We start from the raw sequence: 17,493 nt of genomic DNA, 5'->3' as shown, positions 1-17,493 counted from the left end.
CCTCTCCGCTGCCCTAGCGACGGGGGCAGCCGAGGCCGCGCGGCGACCCCCTGGAGGCGGACGGGGGCTCTCACTTCCCCTCCGCAACCGCCGGGCGGGCGCAGGTGCGGCGGGCCGAGCCCCGCAGGCGCGGGCGGGGCGAGCCTGTGGACCCGCCCCCGCGGGGAGTCCAGGCCGCCCGAGGGAGGAAGCGGCAGAGCCGCGGCTGGTGCCGAGCCGAGCCGAGCCGAGCCGGCGCCCCCTCCGGCCCCGCGCCCAGGGACGCCGCCGGCCAGGCTCGGGCGCCAGCCCCGGGCACGAGCGCGGGCCCACGCACGCAGCAGGCCGGGCATGCGAGCTGCGCCCCGCGGCATGGCAGCCTCAGGTGCGTAGGCAGGCGGCCGGCCACTCCGGGAGCCCCCCGCCGGCGCGCCCCTCCTCTCTCCCGCGCTCGCCCGCGCCCCGCACTTCTCGGAGCGCCGTCCCGCTCCCACTCTGTCCGGCCTCTTCGGTGCGGGAATCTGTGTTCTTTCTGTTCTTTTCCCCAGTTCTCTGTCGCATTCTTCGCACCCCGACTTTCCAGCTTTCCCCTTCCCAGCCAGCTGCGCGATTCCCCGCAGGTCCTGCCTGACCCTCTTCTGTCCCCGTCTTCTGAGTCCTTAAACCCTCCGTCACTAGCCCTCGGAGCTTCGGACTGTGGTTCCCCCTGTTCTTCCAACTCCGCGAACCTGGAGTCCCCAGTTGAACGCAGGCAGAAAGGCAACTTGTCTGCGCCGGCGAAACGCTCCTAGCACCGATAGGGGGCGCTCAGACAGTCCTAAGCTGGCACGGGGAGATTTGACGTGGCCCTTGGGCCACCTTCCTGAGCTGATTTCCTCTACTCATCCTCGGCTTTGTTCTTCCTCTGGAATTTCGATAGGAATCTAGGAATACCATTCCTTTAGCTTTAACTTTTCCTATGCCCTTTGCAGAACTTTGGAGCTTGGGGGAGAGGTGGAGGCCATTGGGTATCTATCCATCCATTCATCAGGAGGCTGATTAATCTTTGGGTTTCCTTTTTGGTTCATGGGGTGTGTACATTTGGCAAGTCACTCACTGACTGAGATTTAGGATGAACCATATAATAATGATGATAGTAGAGACAGCTAATGAGCACTTACTAAGCACGTTGAGGGGGAACGTGCACCTAAATATGTTCTCAGTGTTGCCCAGGACAGCCTGGTCTCTGCTCTTGAGGAATTTATCTTCTTGGGAAGAAAAGTGTCAGTAAAGAAAGAATTACTAGATGAGAATATTACAGTTGCCATGTTTGCAAATGTGTTTACTTGTGTTTTCCCTGCCCATCTTATGATGTTTTAGTAGCGATAACATGTGAAAACAGGATGTAAAAGCCCCTTGAAAAATAAAATCTAGTTGGCCGGGAGAAAGTACTGTTCTTGGAGGATGTGGACAGATGCTAGACCCCCTGAGGTCCAGCATTCTAATGGCATTTTGGAAGCAGGGGTAGAAAAGGCCAATGGTGACAGTTCTTTTAGATTTGTTGATATAGGCTTCCTATTTAAGGGGAGTGGAAAGGTAGCTAGCCTTAGCCTTCTGGCTCCACAGCAGGGCTCTGAAGGTTAGAGGGAGCTGTATTGTGAAAAGAAACTCCTGGTAATAGTAGGTTCATAGTCCACACATTCCATTTGAAACTTGAAGCAGAGTTATCCAGAGGGAATTCATTCATACAACAAATACTTATTGCATGCCCGCTGTTTGTAGACACTGTTCTAGGTGTCAGGTATATATTCAGTAAACGAAACTGACATAAGCGATGTCCCCATGCAGTTTATGGAGTAGTGGGGGAAAGCAAGTGATGTATTTAATAAGGAAAATACTCGATATGAGAAGTGCATGGAAAAACTAAATAGAGAGGGGAAAGGGGGGTTAGAGTTATAATTTTAAATGAACAGCCAAATTAGGCCTCATGGAGAAAGGGACATTTGAGCAAAGACCTGAAGTGTGTGTGTCTGGGGACATTTGGGGGAAGAGTGCTCCAGGTAGAAAACAGTAAATGGGTGTATGTGGTACATTTAAGGAGCAGGTGGTCAGAGTAGATGGGTGACTGGGGAGAAGTAGGAGATGGGGTGAGTGAAGTTCCCATCCCCTTCTGTGGCTGGCAGCAGGCCCTGGGCTGCTAGGCCCGGGGAACAGAAATGGGGCGGGGTGGGGCGGGGCGGGGGTTGGGCAGAAGAGGCCCAGGAAGCCTTCCTCTGGTGTCCTGTGTGCACCATTCAGGTGAGTGTGGCTGAGGGGCTAGAGAGTCTGCTCCCATTCAGACGAGAGCCCAAACCCAGTGGCCAGACTGGGGGCTGATGGCCCCTGCAGTGGCTTCCCAAGGCGTCTGTAATGGTTAGAAGTGTCAGCATCCTCTGCGGTGAGACACCACTCCAGGTGCTGCAAATAGAAGTTGGGTGTCTAGGCCCCTGGGGCTGCCTGAGGTCTGGAGATACAGTGACCCATGGTGGCAGGTCCCAGTGGTGAGAGTATCTCTTGCCAAGATGCTGTAGACTCTGGAGTCATCCAGGCCACCTCCATGTGGTCTTCTTCCTCTCCCCTCCTTGTTCTCCTTCCTCTCCCCTTTTTCCTCTCCTTCTCCTTCCTCTCCCCTCCTTCTTCTCCCCCTCCTTCTTTTATAGCTTTATTGAGATATAATTCACATATAATACAATCACCATTTGAAGTGTACAGTTCAGTGGTTTTTAGTATCTTCACACATATGTACAACTATCACCACAGTCAATTTCATCACCTCAAAAAGAAACTTCCTCTGTTTCAGCTCTCACCCCCTTATTCCCTCCTCTCCACCCCTAAGTTCTACTTTCTGTCTCCGCAGATTTCCCTACTCTGGACATATAAATGGGATCATGTAGTATGTAGTCTTTTGTGGCTGGCTTCTTTCATGTAGCAGAGCAATTCAAGGTTCACCCAGTACCAGGCATCATCAGTACCTCGTTTCTTTATGGCTGAACTATGTAGTCTCCTTAAATTCCCTTCTAGTGAAGGGTAATCATTAGTCTTTTGTTTTTGAAAGTCATATTTTTTTTGTTGAAATCAAGAAAAATCATGGCTCCCAGTCCTTGAAAGAACTTGAGAAGCAAAATAAAATGGAGTGGAATCCTCCTATCCTGGAATATTCTCTAGGCCTTTGATAGCATCTCTTGTATTTGCACATGAGACAGAGGAGAGGGAGGCCATAAGTAGCTTTGTCAAGTGGCCAAGTATGGTTGGTAAAGATGGCTGGTGAAGACTTAGAATTGTTTTCTCTATGTGTCAGCCTCACACCTTTGAAGAAAGCTCTCATTCCTCTTCCTGCCCCCGCTCTCCAAGGCTTCTCTCATCTCCAGATCCTTCTACCATCCTTGTACTTACAGGAAAATAAGGCTTGAAGGGACCTTTAATTTTTCATGATTTTAACTTCCATCTGATCCTTGAGGTCCTTGGTACTCCTAACAAGTCTCTAAACTTGAAATCTTCAGAGTCTGGAAACTCCTCACATGAACTGTTTCCAGATCTCTCCCCATCCTGATCACCTTCCCTGTCACAGCCCTTTTCAGTATGGTGCAGATTCAGACATGGGGCTCGAGGACAGCTGAGTCGTACAGATTAAAGAAATGGTCTGGGCTGGGTAGTTTGAGAAGCACTTCCTCTTTGTTTCTTCTCAGGTGGATTCTGAATCTTTCAAAGGAACCTCTCTTTCAGTCACCATGTTTCTTACCATCACTGTCACTCCCTGCTTTACTGTTACCCCTTCCTTTTTCCTTCTATAGCCAACCCGTTCTTTCAGCTCTAGAGAGACCCTTCCTCTTTTCAGTCTAGCATTTATGAACTCCATGTTGGTTCATACATTTCATTTCTTTTAATAGAAACCAACCAAAAGTGAAAGAATTGATTGGGCACATGACTTACGGTTCAAGAAAGGGAATTATTCTTGAAGAAAGAGGTGCTCCCTATAGGAGAGAGTTGCTAACGAAGCATTTGTCCTTTGTCATTGCTTAGCATGTTATGGAGGGACTTAAACTTTCACTTTGGACTTCTTTTTTTTCACAACTTCCCCAGCTTTCAGTTTCAGCAGCAGAGCAAAATCCAGAAGGATGATAGATTTCGTTGTCCTCATTTACATTGAGACAAAATTTGCTTAGATTTAGTATATTGGTCTGAAGTCACACTACAAGGTGGTGACCAAAGAGGTTGTGATATTAACTGGTCTGAGGCAGTAACCACTTCCTTCTCAAGTACTTTTGCTCAAAAGGGGGGGTCAAATTTAACACTAGCACCCCTGGAATGAGATGTTTTAAATATTTTTTCCATATAGAAGCGGCTAATCCCATAAGTGCTTTTTATTTCAATTGTATATTTAAAGTTTTATTTTAGACATTTTAGATTTATAGAAAAACAGTGAAGACAGAGAGTTGCCAGGTACTCCACACTCAGTTCCCACTGTTGTTAACGTTGAAACTTTCCTTGATGACTAGAGGTCCTTAATGATCAACAGGTTCTGTGATGTCTGTTAACAGGGAAGCAGGGAGTGGTGAGGCAGGACCCAGGGGGAACTAAGTCCTTACTCCCTCAGTGGCCTAGAACTGGTCAATCTTAAAAATGCTGTTTTGCTTTTGGGTCAGTGTCTCCTCATAAAAGTGGCATAAATGGCTCATCACCACATAGGGCAGTGTATTCACTGCTTTCCTGCTAAGTCAATCAGTGCTCCAAGAGCCACACTGCCTTTTTTTGAAAAAATTGATTTGAGAGAGAGAGAAACATCGATTTGTTGTTCTACTTATTTATGCATTCATTGGTTGTTTCTTGTATGTGCTCTGACTGGGGATCGAACTCGCAACCTTGGCGTATCCGGATGATGCTTTAGGCCCACACTGTCTTCTAAAGGGTACTTCTTACACTCTAGGAAATCTCTTCGTCCCTTTTCTTCACTTCCTTGCTATCACTTGTCAACCCATCGAGGACATTGCCAGTGGCTTCTTCATCCCTCCTTAACCCCTTTAGTCCTGGCTCTGTGACTAATTACTGAATGTGAATTTAAGCAATTCCCTTCATCTTCACAACTGAAGTTTATTATTTTTTTAATTCATAAATGAGACATTTTGGGCAAGTGATCCCTCTAAGCCCCCCCCCTTTTATCCTCACCTGAGGAAATGCGGGTTTTTTTTTTAGGGAGAGGGACAGAGATAGACAGAGACAGAGACAGAGACACAGATCCGTTACCTCTCTTGTATGCGTCCCAACTGGGGACTGAACCTGAAACCTTTTGGTGCATGGTACGATGCTCCAACCAGCTGAGTCACACCGGCCAGGGCCCTCAAAGCCCTTTTAAACTTAATATTTCTCTGAGGTTTTTTTATTCTGTTTCTGGCATTTATGCTTTATTAGAGAAAGAAGAAAGCCTGTGTCACAGACCAGGTGTGGTGAGGGACACCTTACACAATAGGGGTATTGTGTAGGTCAAAGCATTAATTCAACCATGGTTACTGTTCACATTAAGGCACTGCTTATAATAATGTGAGGGTAATGACACCAGGTACCAATTATTGAGGGTTTATTACATGCCAAACACTATGTGTAGCACTTTACATGAACTACTAAATTAATTCTCACTGATAAATATTGTCGTTATATTTCCATTTGCAGACAAGTAAATGGAGGTTTAGAATATTGAAGTAACTTGCCCAAGGTTGCACAGTTAATACTTTGCAGAGCCAAGACACTAACTCTGGCCGCCTGATTTCAGACCTGTGCTTGTCACCGCTGTATTTGGGCAATAGCCAGGTGGGCCAAACTGTCTGAACTCAAATTCTAACTCTGCTACTGGGGATCTTGGGTAAGTTACTTAACCTGCCATCCCTGTTTTATCATCTTTAAAATGGGGCTAATCGTGGCACCTACCTTAGAAGGTCGCTATGGTGATTAAATGACTTTACTAGGCGGTGTGCTTGGAAGAGCATCTGGAGGTAGTGAGCTCTATATAAATGTTTGCTGTTATCATCATCATCATCTTCATCTATATTGTACCAGCCATGGGGGGCAAGGCTGTGCTAGCAGAAGCAACAATAGCTAGTGCAAATATCTGAAGTGGCACTGTATGTTTGGGCAAAGACAGGGAGTCTGGTATATTTGTACCACCAACTGTAAGTGGGGAAAGAGGCCCGGCAGGTATGCTGGAGGCAGGCCGTGAAGGACTGTGGGTGCCCGGCTCCTGCCCGGATGGTGCATCTGGCAGGCCATGGGAGCCTTCAAAGGAGTAGGCGTGTTAACATACGTCTGTGCTTCGTTCTTGCTCAGGGGTGTTCCGAGGGTGTGACATTCTCCTCATCTACAGCCCGGACGCTGAGGAATGGTGCCAGTACCTCCAGGACCTCTTCCTGTCCAGTCGGCAGGTCCGCAGCCAGAAGACGCTGACTTACCGGCTGGGCCCCCAGGCCTCGTTCTCGGCCGAGGACCTGACCTTCTTCCTGAGCACGCGCTGCATCGTGGTGCTGCTGTCCGCAGAGCTGGTGCAGCACCTCAGCCGGCCGGCGCAGCGGCCCCTGCTGCAGAGGGCCTTCCACCCCCCGCACCGCATGGTCCGGCTGCTCTGCGGGGTGCAGGACAGCAAGGACTTCCTGGACTTCTTCCCAGACTGGGCGCACTGGCAGGAGCTCACCTGTGACGACGAGCCCGAGACGTACGTGGCGGCTGTGAGGAAGGCCATTTCCGAAGGTAAGGGGCTCTTCTGAAGTAAAGGTGAGCAGGCCCTAGAAAAGTGACCAACTTTCCCCCGGCCGGGTGGCTCGGTCGGTTGGAGCATTGTCCTGTACACTGAAAACGTTGCGGTTTGATTCCTGGTAGGGTATGTACAGGAGGCAGCAGATCAGTGTTTCTCTCTCTCTCCCTCTCCCTCTCCTTCTCTCTCTCTCTCTCTCAAATCAATAAAACATGTCCTCAGGTGAGGATTTAAAAAAAAAGACTAACCCAGGCCCTTAGGCATTCCGGGTGAGACATTGTCACATCGACACTAGTCATTTATATTACAAAATGAACCTGGACCTCGCTATAGTAAAAGCCCCAGTTATATTTATTGGTGTAAAGCAGCCTATTCCTGGGATGGGACAGGATAGGTCTTGTGAACTGCAGGAGAGGAAAACACCACTTTCCTTGCTGTCCTGCACCCCGCAGAGCAGGGTTTTGTGTTAGGACGAAAGGCTTTCTAGAATTTTCTACACCTTGAAAGGTGCAGGACATAGGTTTCAGCGTAGTAGAGGGCAGTGGGGGTGTGAGGAACAAGACTGCCAACTGTCCTGCTTGCAAACCATTTCCATTTTACCATCACATGACTGTAAGCTTTTTGGTGAAAAGGTGTCACTTTTGGATCACATATTTATAGAGAAACACCCCTCTATTTCCCGCCAGCCTAGCTTCTGATTTTTGCCATTTCTCCTTTTAAAGAGGAAAAATTCCGATCCTCTCTGCCAGGGCTAATGCCTTTAGTGGCCGCAGGAAGTATGACATACACGCTGATGAACAGTAACGGAAGATGTGCTCTTGGATGCGTACATGTCACAGCTTTTCTTCCTCTTTCTGTTTTCTGTTTTTGCTTCACTGTGGGCCATGAGTAGGCTATGTGTTTTCTTCTGTTCTCTTGCCATTTAAGATCTTATATACCTGGTGCCAGCAAAGAAGCCTGGAAAATTACGGAGTGATGTAACTATGTTCAATTATCCCTGGTGGCACTTGGGCATTAATCTGGTTCATTCACCCCTGTCTCATGTAATGAACAGAGTCAAGAATTCACAAATGTTTAGTCACCTTAAAAAGCTACTATAGCTTCCTAGATGCCTTTATATAAGAAATAGGCTGCTTTAAACCAATGAATACGAGCAGGTCATGGAATACAGTGGGATCCCAGCTCCTTTTGTAATATAAATGACTAGTGTTAGTCTAAAGATCTCACCTGCCATGCTTGGGACCCAGATTAGTAATTTTTCCCGTGTTTGCTTCTTTTTCCTTCAGAAGGACACGATGATAGAAAAAGTGCACAATTTATACTTGCTTGGCCGCACTTCATTACATTGAGGGAGTTGTGATCTGCCTGAATTTACAAAGAGCTGAGACACAACTGGTTGTTTCTGTGGATTAGTTTATGTCACTGCAACGGTTCATTATGATCTTGTGGGCTGGCCACTGGGACCCACCCACCAGTCATTCAGAGCTCCATGGATGAATTGTCACTGTACTGGCACCTCGTGCTGTGTGCTCTAACAGATTTTTCTTTAAAACATTACAGTGGTATTATTTTTAAAAAGAGATGGCAAAAGGGATTTTTAAAATATTGTTTGGAGTGTTCACTTTGGCAGCACATATACTAAAATATTGTTTGGATGTATCCCATGTTTAGATGCCTGGATAAATGGATCGCCTAAGATACATTTTTACTAACAAGTCTGGCTTGAGCCTTTAGGTCTGCTATGAGCCTTTAGTTTCAAGTGCTTCAGAAAGAATGAAGTGTTTCACAGTGGTGTTTCTGTTCTGAGAGCGAATAGCCTTTCATCAGAAAGATTATTTTAATGGGAGATTAAAATAAGCTGCTTAGTGGAAAATCGCTGCAGGTCAGAATCAGTGGATACGTAGGAACGAATGGAATCCTAGGAAAGAGAGGAGGAGGGAGGATGGCTCATGGCTTCAGTACAGCTTTCTTGTCTGGTATTAGATCTGTGAATTTGGGGGCTTGAGCTCTCTGTGTGTAACAGGATGGCTTGGATTTGCTTTTGGGGTATCCATAGCCATTGCCCTCGGTCGGCCCAGTTATGTGTTATAGCTCTGATTTTTATGCTAGACAAGCTTTCTGAACAAGCTTAAAACTCAGAGTCTGGCAGTGTAGCAAAAAGACCTTTGAACTGCAGTAGGGACACTCCATTGCCTGACTCTGCTGCTAACTAGGTGCCCAGTATTGGGCAAGCCACTTAGCTTCTTTGGGTTTCACTTTCCTTCTCTGTAAGAGGCGGAATTAGACTTGAGCTAAGACACTTTCCAGGGCTAGTAGTCTACAACTCTCCTGGGCCAGCCAGAGATTCTCAAATATTTTCTAAGCACCACCTTCTTGCCCTATTTCGTACCTGCTTTGACTCCCAGGAAGCTTCAGGCTAAAAGAATATTTAAGGACAGTACTATCCTGACACTGGGTGTCTGGTATAATTGTGTCCTTGGTTACATTCTCTATAACTTGTGATAGTTTATTTCAGTGCTCCTCTTGTACCCATGAGGTTTTCCTAAGTTAATTAAAAAAAAAGGAAAAAATAAAAATTTTATACACCCCATTATTATAAGCTGCCCCAGGCCTATGAGAAAGAAATACATGAAACTAGTTTCTTTGACTTTGCACATGTTTTAAAAAAAACTCCCAGTGGGAAATATCATGAAAACTTGATAATGGGAATAAACTAATGGTGGGGACAATAATCATGGGGTTACTGATTGTAGGGCTTTTGAAAGCTATGGGGAGACAAATTTCAGGAAAACTTAGAATCAGTTAGAGCATGCAAAGATGGAGTGGGTGGGCTTTGGAGGTGGTGAAGCTCCCAGAATATTTATATATTTTTTCTTAACTTTGAGATACTTTGTGAAAAAACATGACTATTTAATAAGATACTCACTGGGACCATTTAAAATTTAAAATAAGGCTTCAAGATCAAAAGCTTTAGAGAGTAGAGCTGGTAATGGAGGTAATTATTCCAGAAACTTAGGTTAAATATAGTTATAGGTCATCGATTATACTTTCTCTTGCTGCTGTGTTATCTAAATAAGTGTTTCTCAAACTCGACTGTGTTCAGGAGGCCCTGAGGATCTTGAACTATGTATATTCTGACTCTGTAGGTCTGGGTGGGGCCCAAGATTCTGCATTTCTAACGAACAACCAGGTGATGCTGCTGCTGCTGGGCAGGGGTCCACAATGAACAAGCGTCTAAGCCACCCTTCCTTTGTGAGGTCAGTGGTCACGTACCTGTGTTGTGCATGGACCTTTTTCTCACTTTTTTGAAAATGGAGGTACCATCCCATCAGGGTGACTCTTGGACACCCATCAGTTTTGGTATAAAATTAGGCCAGTGTTGGTGCTTAGGCCCACAGATTTCAGTGTAGAGCTCCTGGGTTCTCTTCCTGTGCCCCTACTCGCAGATTCCATGGGTTGGCTCTGGCAACTTTTAATCTCTTAGCTTTCCAGATGTAAGTAAGTGGTCCTGATATTGGAGTGGGGGTATACATTCAGGGGGTATACATTCATCATGATCCTTACAGCCTCTTCATTTAATAGGCCTGTAGATCATAACTACTATTTCACTAACAAATGTTTTAGAGGTTTTATTTTCCACCGCCCCCCTCCAAATTTATCAGCTACCTTAAAATTGAGCAGATGTTTTAATTAGAGACTTCTGTGTGTTGGAGCAGACAGTTTATTTCTCGAGATCTTCATCTGTGAAACGGTGGGTTGGACCAGATGATTTGGAAGGTTGCTTCCAGCCCCCAGTGCTATAATATATCATTATAACTTTCTTAAGCAATACCCAGAAGCTTTCATTGATCTGTAGGGACATATATCCAGTGCGTAGAAGACTGTGCTATTGTTCTGAAATTTTTTGACTTGTTGGGTGATTGTTTTAAAAGAAGGAAGTGAGAAAAACCCAGTTACAGCACAGAAATTATTTCCTCTTTACTGGAACTCTATTCTTTGCTGCAAATTGCACTGGAATACAAAAATAGATTCTGTTAGCCTTTGTGGGAAAGGACTTGGTGGGTGATATTGAGTTTTATTTCAAAAGTTCTCATTGTGTGTGTGCGCGCGCACATCTATGTCTATGTTTATGTTTGTGTATGTTGAGGGGAAGGGAAGCACTAAACTTAATTCTTTTAATATTATTCAGTATTACACTAAAGACCTTGTCTGCTTCTTTATATGAATTATTTTCTCTTTGCCTCCCCCATCCTTCCTCATACCCTTTGTGCTTCAGAAATTCTGATGCTACCCCAAATCATAATGCATTTTGCCTTATGTTTCTATGGGGAAAATTTAGAGGAATATGCCCATATCTGGCCTTCCTCTATTGATATTAATGTTCTAATCTGAATGTTAAACTGGAGTTTAAAAGAAAAACAATTGAGATATTTAAAAATGCTTTTAGGCAATCCATGGATTCCAAAATCTTTCCCTAAATTTAAAAAGGAACATTTTTTTTCTGAAATAAAGTCATATATGTTCATCATAATGTTTTAAAAAAGAAAAAGATACCTTTAGGTTATTTCCGTTTTTTTCTTTTATAAATAATGTTGCAGTAAATCCTCATGCAGCTTTGTGCCTAAATCTTTGTGAATCTGTGTTGATTTCCTTCCAACCATATTTCTGTAGCCTCCCAGACACAGGATTGCCCACCTGCTCTGTGCATCTCCCCACCCTCCCCATATGACCTGAATCCATGGCCCCCCTTCCTACGGTTTTTTGTTGTTGCAGTTTACTTCATTTTTCCTTTCCCTTTATGCCTAAGTCAATTATGCACATTTACTGTATTTCTTGCATAGATTCTCATATGGAGAACAGCCCTGCACCCATCTTTCCCTTCACAGAGATAGCTACTAATGAGTTAAATGCTCTTATGATAGTTACTATGAGTAATACATTGAGCACTGCATGTGCATTTATTCCCCCCACAACCCCGGATGGGCAGATGGTTTTACCACCATTCCACAGAAGAGGAAACTGAGGTTCAGAGAGGTTAAATGACTCGTGTAAAGGCTGGGAGCAGTTCACTTTGGAACCTAGCACTCAGACTCTAGAATGCTCTCCGCTTGGCCTTGCTTTCCTCTAAGTCTCCTCTCCCCATTCTCCTCTGCCTCATGGAGACAAGAAGAATGAAGAAACCTCATGGAAGAGGAAGGATTAGGGACAATAAAGCTTCTTTAGACCACAGGTTCCCAAGTCAGGCTGGGCATTGGCATTGCTCTGCGCTTTGTTTAAACTGTAGGTGCCTGGGCCCTACCCCAGACCTACTGAACCAGAATCTCAGGGGGTTGGCCCCGGGAATATGAATTTCAGAAAGCCTCCACAGTTGGTTCTGCTGCAAAGCCATGTCCTAGACTCTGCTCTGTGCCAGCTGTCCCGCCCTTGGAGCTCTGGCTGGACGAGGCAGCAGCAGCTCAGGCCCTGTGGACTGTTAGGATGCAGGTCACGGGGCGCTGGTCCCAAGGTTTCAGAGCCTGGCCATGCTGCAACTTTCTTCCACGTCACAGGCAGCAGCCCTTAAAGAGGGGAAGAGTCAGACCCTCACAGCAAAGGGGAAGTCACTTCACCTCCCTGCTCTCCTTGGTGCGGTGGCCTCGCTGATGGTAAGTCATTGACTTCTGAGGCTTCTGTGGTGCCCTGCAGAGACCAAGGCAAGAGCTTGACTCTGGGCCTCTTGAAATGGATCATTTTTGTTCTGCTGTTCTCTAGCCTCAGGGCTGTGCGTTGTTGGGTCTGCTTTTTCTCGGCTGTGGGTTACTCTGCAGTTGGCTCCTCAAGGCTCCCTGCTGCTGAAGGATGCTTGCTTCATACAGTCTTCCCTTTTGAAATGATCTTTGATTTGGGGAAGAAGATGCTCAATGAGATGGTGAAATCAGTTCCTGTGTCACTAAAAAACTACAGTCTGTCCAAGTGTCCTTTGAGTTTCCCTTGCCAGGTACCCTGATCGCCTTGTAAAATAAGATACCTCCACTCTCCTAGCTGTGCCTGAAACAGTTAACAAGGATGAATGCCCATGACAGACTTTTGTGCCCATGGAACTTTGCCGCTGAGGCCCGAGAGTCCCCCCGAATTATCAATTTCTCACAAGGCTGTGAGCCCCAGGAGGTGTAGTGAAATTGGCCACCCAGAGACAACCTTCTCCTCCCAGTTTGTTAATCTTTCTGTGGTCCTTCAAAGAAAGTATCTTCAAGTCCCTTTGTCGACTGTGGTTGGTGAGATGCAGTGAAAAGGGGTGACGAATGCTGAAGTTTCCATTAGTGTAAGAGTCTCAAGTTTGCACCTGTCCTGATCTAAATTTTCTTGCAGGTGCCGGAATGGAAATATCAGCTATAGGAATTTAATTGGTTAGTTTCTTACCCTGTTGTTTCAGTATTTTCCGCATTTGGGTTCTCCTGGGACTGTTGCTAGACGAGAATACTGGAACTTCGGAGGGACCCGACTGACATCTGTTTTCCCATTTCAAAGCCCTTTTATAGACATTATTTCATTTGGTCTACGCAATTTTCCTAAAAGGCAGATATTATCTCCAATTTAAAGATGAGGAAAATAAGGCCCAGCCAGGTTCAATGACTTGTCCAAGGTCACATAGCTGCTTTTACATAGAATCAGGGCCAGGGCCATGTCCCCCTGCCTTGCAGTTCGAGGCCTAGTTATTGCCTCATCTAGACACCACAGCCTTTCATCTGGTACATATTTATTGGGCATTCACTGTTCTTAAGGCCCTGTGCTAGGTGCTGGGGTAGATAGAAGAAAGACAGATATAGTCATTGCTGTAATAGTATCTATAGTCCAGACCAGTGCTTTCTAAAAAATGTATAATGTGAGCCACAGATGAACTTGAAAGTTTTCTAGTAGCCACAGTAAAAACGAGAAAGATAAAAAGAAGCAGGTGTATTAATTTTAAAATTATGGTTTACCTAACCCAATATATCTAAAATATTCTCATTTCAACATATAATCAATATAAAAATTATTAATGAAACATTTTACATCCTTTAAAAATATTAAGTCTTTGAAATCTGGTATATATTTTACATTTAGAGAACACATTCAAATGTTCAATAGTCACGCGTGGCCAGGGGCTACCAGACTAGACAGTGTGGATCAAGAAGGATGCTTACTTTTCAGAGAATTGGGACCATATCAGTTGATATATTAAATGGCATGTGTAAAAATATGCCTATCCTGGTTTCTTCATTCATTCGTTTATTTGGCAGTCAGTCATTCAGAAAGTACCGAATGGGCACCTGCCAGGTGCTGGCCTGTATACAATACCTCTCTATCTTCTTCTTGCCTTTTCTCACTAATCTCTTCTTTTCTTGCTTTTCAGCCCTGTTCTTCCCCTTTCTTTGTCCCTTTCTATATTTTGTCATCTATTTAGCTATGTTCCCAAGGTCCAGAAATACAGTATCAGTTAAGACAAATTAGCTTTGATTAACAGCAGGGTTTCTGTCCTTGAAGTACCAGTTTATCATTTGAACTAGTGGGACTGAGCTCCTGGCAACCTATACGAAGACAGTCAACCCAGGGTGCACAGAACACACACACACACACACAACTTTTTAAAATTGTGTGTGTGTGTGACTTTTTTCCTGAAAGGGTACACAAGAAATTGTTGATATTGGTCGCTTTCGTGTGAATGAAGGACATTTTGAACTTTTTGGTTTAGACATTTCTCCACTGTTTTAATTTTTCTGCTGTGTTCATGTGTTACTTTCGGTTAGGAGTTTTAAGAGAAAAATGAAAGCATCATGGGGATTTTATGGATTTAGAGGAAGGAGTTGGGCTTGCACCCAGCTAATCCAAACAGGACAAGCTTCAGGCTGAGTTCGTTGGGTAAGCTCCTCGGCCTTTGTCTCGGCATAATCAGGCTCTCTTCTGGGTAAGGGGAAGCGACGTGGTGTTGGTGTGTGTTACTGCTGTAATGTCCACACCCTGGCTGGGTGTGCGCTAATGACTGCAAAGAGGGGACACCTATGTATCTTTGAGACATTTTTACTCTTGTCAAGTCAGACTTGATTCTTCTTAGGTTAGTACAATCTTTACGACAAAAAGTAAGAGAACATGGGTGTATATTTCACGGACTCTGACACTAACTGATTTTGTCACCTTGGGCAAGTCACTTTGCTGCCCTGGATCTGTTTTTATTCTTTATAAAATGCTGGGGAACCAAAGAATTTATATGCATATATGCACAACCCAAGGACATGGACAATGGTGGAGAGAGGGACTGGGGAGGGGGGAGAGACGGGGTGGAACTGGTCATTGGGAAGAAAAAGGGACATCTGTAATATTTTAAACAAAAATAAAATTAAAAAAATAAATAAATAAAATAAAATGCTGGGGAGAGCGCAAGTTAACATCTCAAACCTTTACGGCCATGAAGTTCCTAACATAGCTTACCTTGTGTTGCTGGGTCTCAGTCTGATAGTTTTCAAAATCCCATCAAGATATAGTGTATTATTTCAGCTAATAAGTTTATGTTTCACAACAGAATTTTAAACAAGACCTTACATGACATAATAATAGCTTTCTGTTTATGGACATTAGCTCAAGTTCAGTCTTAGGAGAATATAACATGGTGCCATCATCTGTGAGAGAATGAAAGAGTGCATGTATTTAACTTTTTACATATACTGTTTGTATGGTCTACGTGTAGATTTATGAATGTGGGTTCATAGGACGGTAACGGGGATGGGGAAATGGAGGCAGATATGCATGACAAAGTAGGTCTGTTAACTTCCCTATTATTACAGGATGTTTTGACAGCTTTAGTTTTTTCCAGTGCCATTCACATGACTGAGAATATGTCTGAGATGGCCAAAGAAATAGGATGATTTATGCTGTAAATGACTGTTTATCTGCCCGTTAGAGAAATGATTGAAACCACAGGAGGCTTGTCATATGGACTTATGAGCAATAAATTTCCTAATTAAGCCAGTTTGGTAAAATTGAGACACAAACACTGGTCAGTTGGTTTTCCAAGACACAGAAAAATGAACAAAATCAATAATTGAAAAAATAGTCTTTTTTTGTGGGGAAAAAACATTTAAAAACTATTTAATTTTCACTGTGTTTATGTTTTTAAAGAAAATATTGGTCTTGCCCTGGATGGGTAACTCAGTTGGTAAGAGTGTTGTCCTGATACACCAAGGTTGCAGGTTTGATCCCTGGTCAGGGCAACATACAAGAAGCAGCCAATGAATGCATAAATAAGTGGAACAATAAATCTCTCTCTCTTCTTCTTTCTCAAATCAATAAAATAAAATAAAACAAAACAAAACGCTGGTCTCTACTGGTAGTATTTATGTGTGGCAGGTGCCTAGTAAATGGTGGATAAGTGGATGACTAGATGGGTGGATACCTCCATGGATTGTTGTCCATTTTCCTTACACTTGAGCCCATTTTGAATGTCCCAGTTGGAGAAACAGATATTTTCCCCATGAACATACTTCTTAGGGGCCTGTGCTGCTGGTACCATTTGGATCGTTAGCTGTTTCCATGGAGCAGGTTTGTCTTGTGGTCACATAGTCAGGATGTGACTAAACAGAAACTCTTCAAGTTAATTCAGAGCAAGACAAGGTCTATAGAGTGCATCTTTTTTACTGTCTGCATGCTTAAAATATACCAGATAGGACAGCCTGTCCCACAAAAGAATCAGGTATGCCATACAGAAGCTAGTGAACAATTGGACTTGTTAGCTCCATGTGGGGCATGTGAGTCTATTATATTGGGAGCAGAGGTTAAACTGAGTGTGTCCTTTTTGAAGGAGAGCATTGAACTGAAGAAATCTGTACAGAGGAGACCTCCAGAATTGGCTCAGTGGGTTCAGGAATTCCTTGGTACCTTTTTTCTCTGGGTCTATGCCTTCTGCATGTGTGTATCTTCCCTATGACTCCTACAAGGTTAGATCCATAGTAGGTCCTTATTTAAAAGAATGCTGGCCGAACGTGCGTCTTTTGTCCGTGAAATTGCCAGTTTCACACACAGGCCGCTGGCTCTCTCTCTAGCATCTGATAACACAGGAAGTAGAGGGGCCGCTGATGATGAAATGAAAATGCTCTACTTTTAAATTGGACTAAAATAGGCTTCCTTTTACATATGCAGCTAATGTTGGAGGCTGTGGCTATAGTTAAAGCTTGCAGATTAGAAAATATTAGTGTTAGCTGTTGACTCTTTTTTTTTCCGAGCTTGTGAAATGTGGGGAAACATTTCTGTGGCAGGATGTGGCATTTAGTATTCCAAATGGAATCAACCTGTTACTCCGAAAAGATTCCCCCTTTCATTTTAAAAAACTTTCTGAATATCATTTCTCGAAGCCTTGCTGTGTTGCCAGAGAAGGTCTCTGACTGTGAGTATGGATTTTTGTGTTAAATGTTTTTCAGGAAAAACGGAATGCTGAGATAATCATACAGTAATTTGGCAGCCTAAATGTTTATGTTTCTTTTGTAGTAACTTAGAATTCAGAGTTCCATAGGTTATAGAAATCCTTCAATATCCCTCTTGCTATGGTGAAGGGTGTTCATCTGATTAAAATTTGCCTGTTCTCTGAAAACAGAGACAGGAGCCACTAGTCAACAAGGTGGAAATACAGAATATTAACATTTGAAAAGCAAACTTTGGGATCATCTCGCCCAACCCCTTTAGTTTAAAATCAACAAAGTGGGACCAGAGGGGTTAGAGGACTTGTCCAGTGTTATACAGTTGGTGGCAGAGAT

General features: G+C 44.3%; 1 protein-coding gene across 2 annotated transcripts in view; it reads left to right on the top strand.

Moving 5' to 3' along the window:
* The first annotated feature begins 277 nt into the window (after window positions 1–277).
* The window catches only part of PIK3AP1 (phosphoinositide-3-kinase adaptor protein 1), an 83,822-nt gene continuing 66,606 nt past the window's right edge, over window positions 278–17,493 (top strand). For both annotated transcript variants that reach the window (XM_081158862.1, XM_081158861.1), the window contains exons 1-2: window positions 278–364; window positions 6,313–6,729. In XM_081158862.1, coding sequence (XP_081014988.1) covers window positions 331–364; window positions 6,313–6,729 — 451 coding nt within the window. In that variant the 5' untranslated portion in view covers window positions 278–330. The remainder of the gene's footprint in view (window positions 365–6,312; window positions 6,730–17,493) is intronic.

The sequence above is a fragment of the Miniopterus schreibersii genome (assembly GCF_964146895.1).
Source record: "Miniopterus schreibersii genome assembly, chromosome: 14".
NCBI classification, from domain to species: Eukaryota; Metazoa; Chordata; class Mammalia; order Chiroptera; family Miniopteridae; genus Miniopterus; species Miniopterus schreibersii.
The sequence above is the reverse complement of the archived record's forward strand: the minus strand, read 5'-3'. Positions and strand labels throughout refer to the sequence as shown.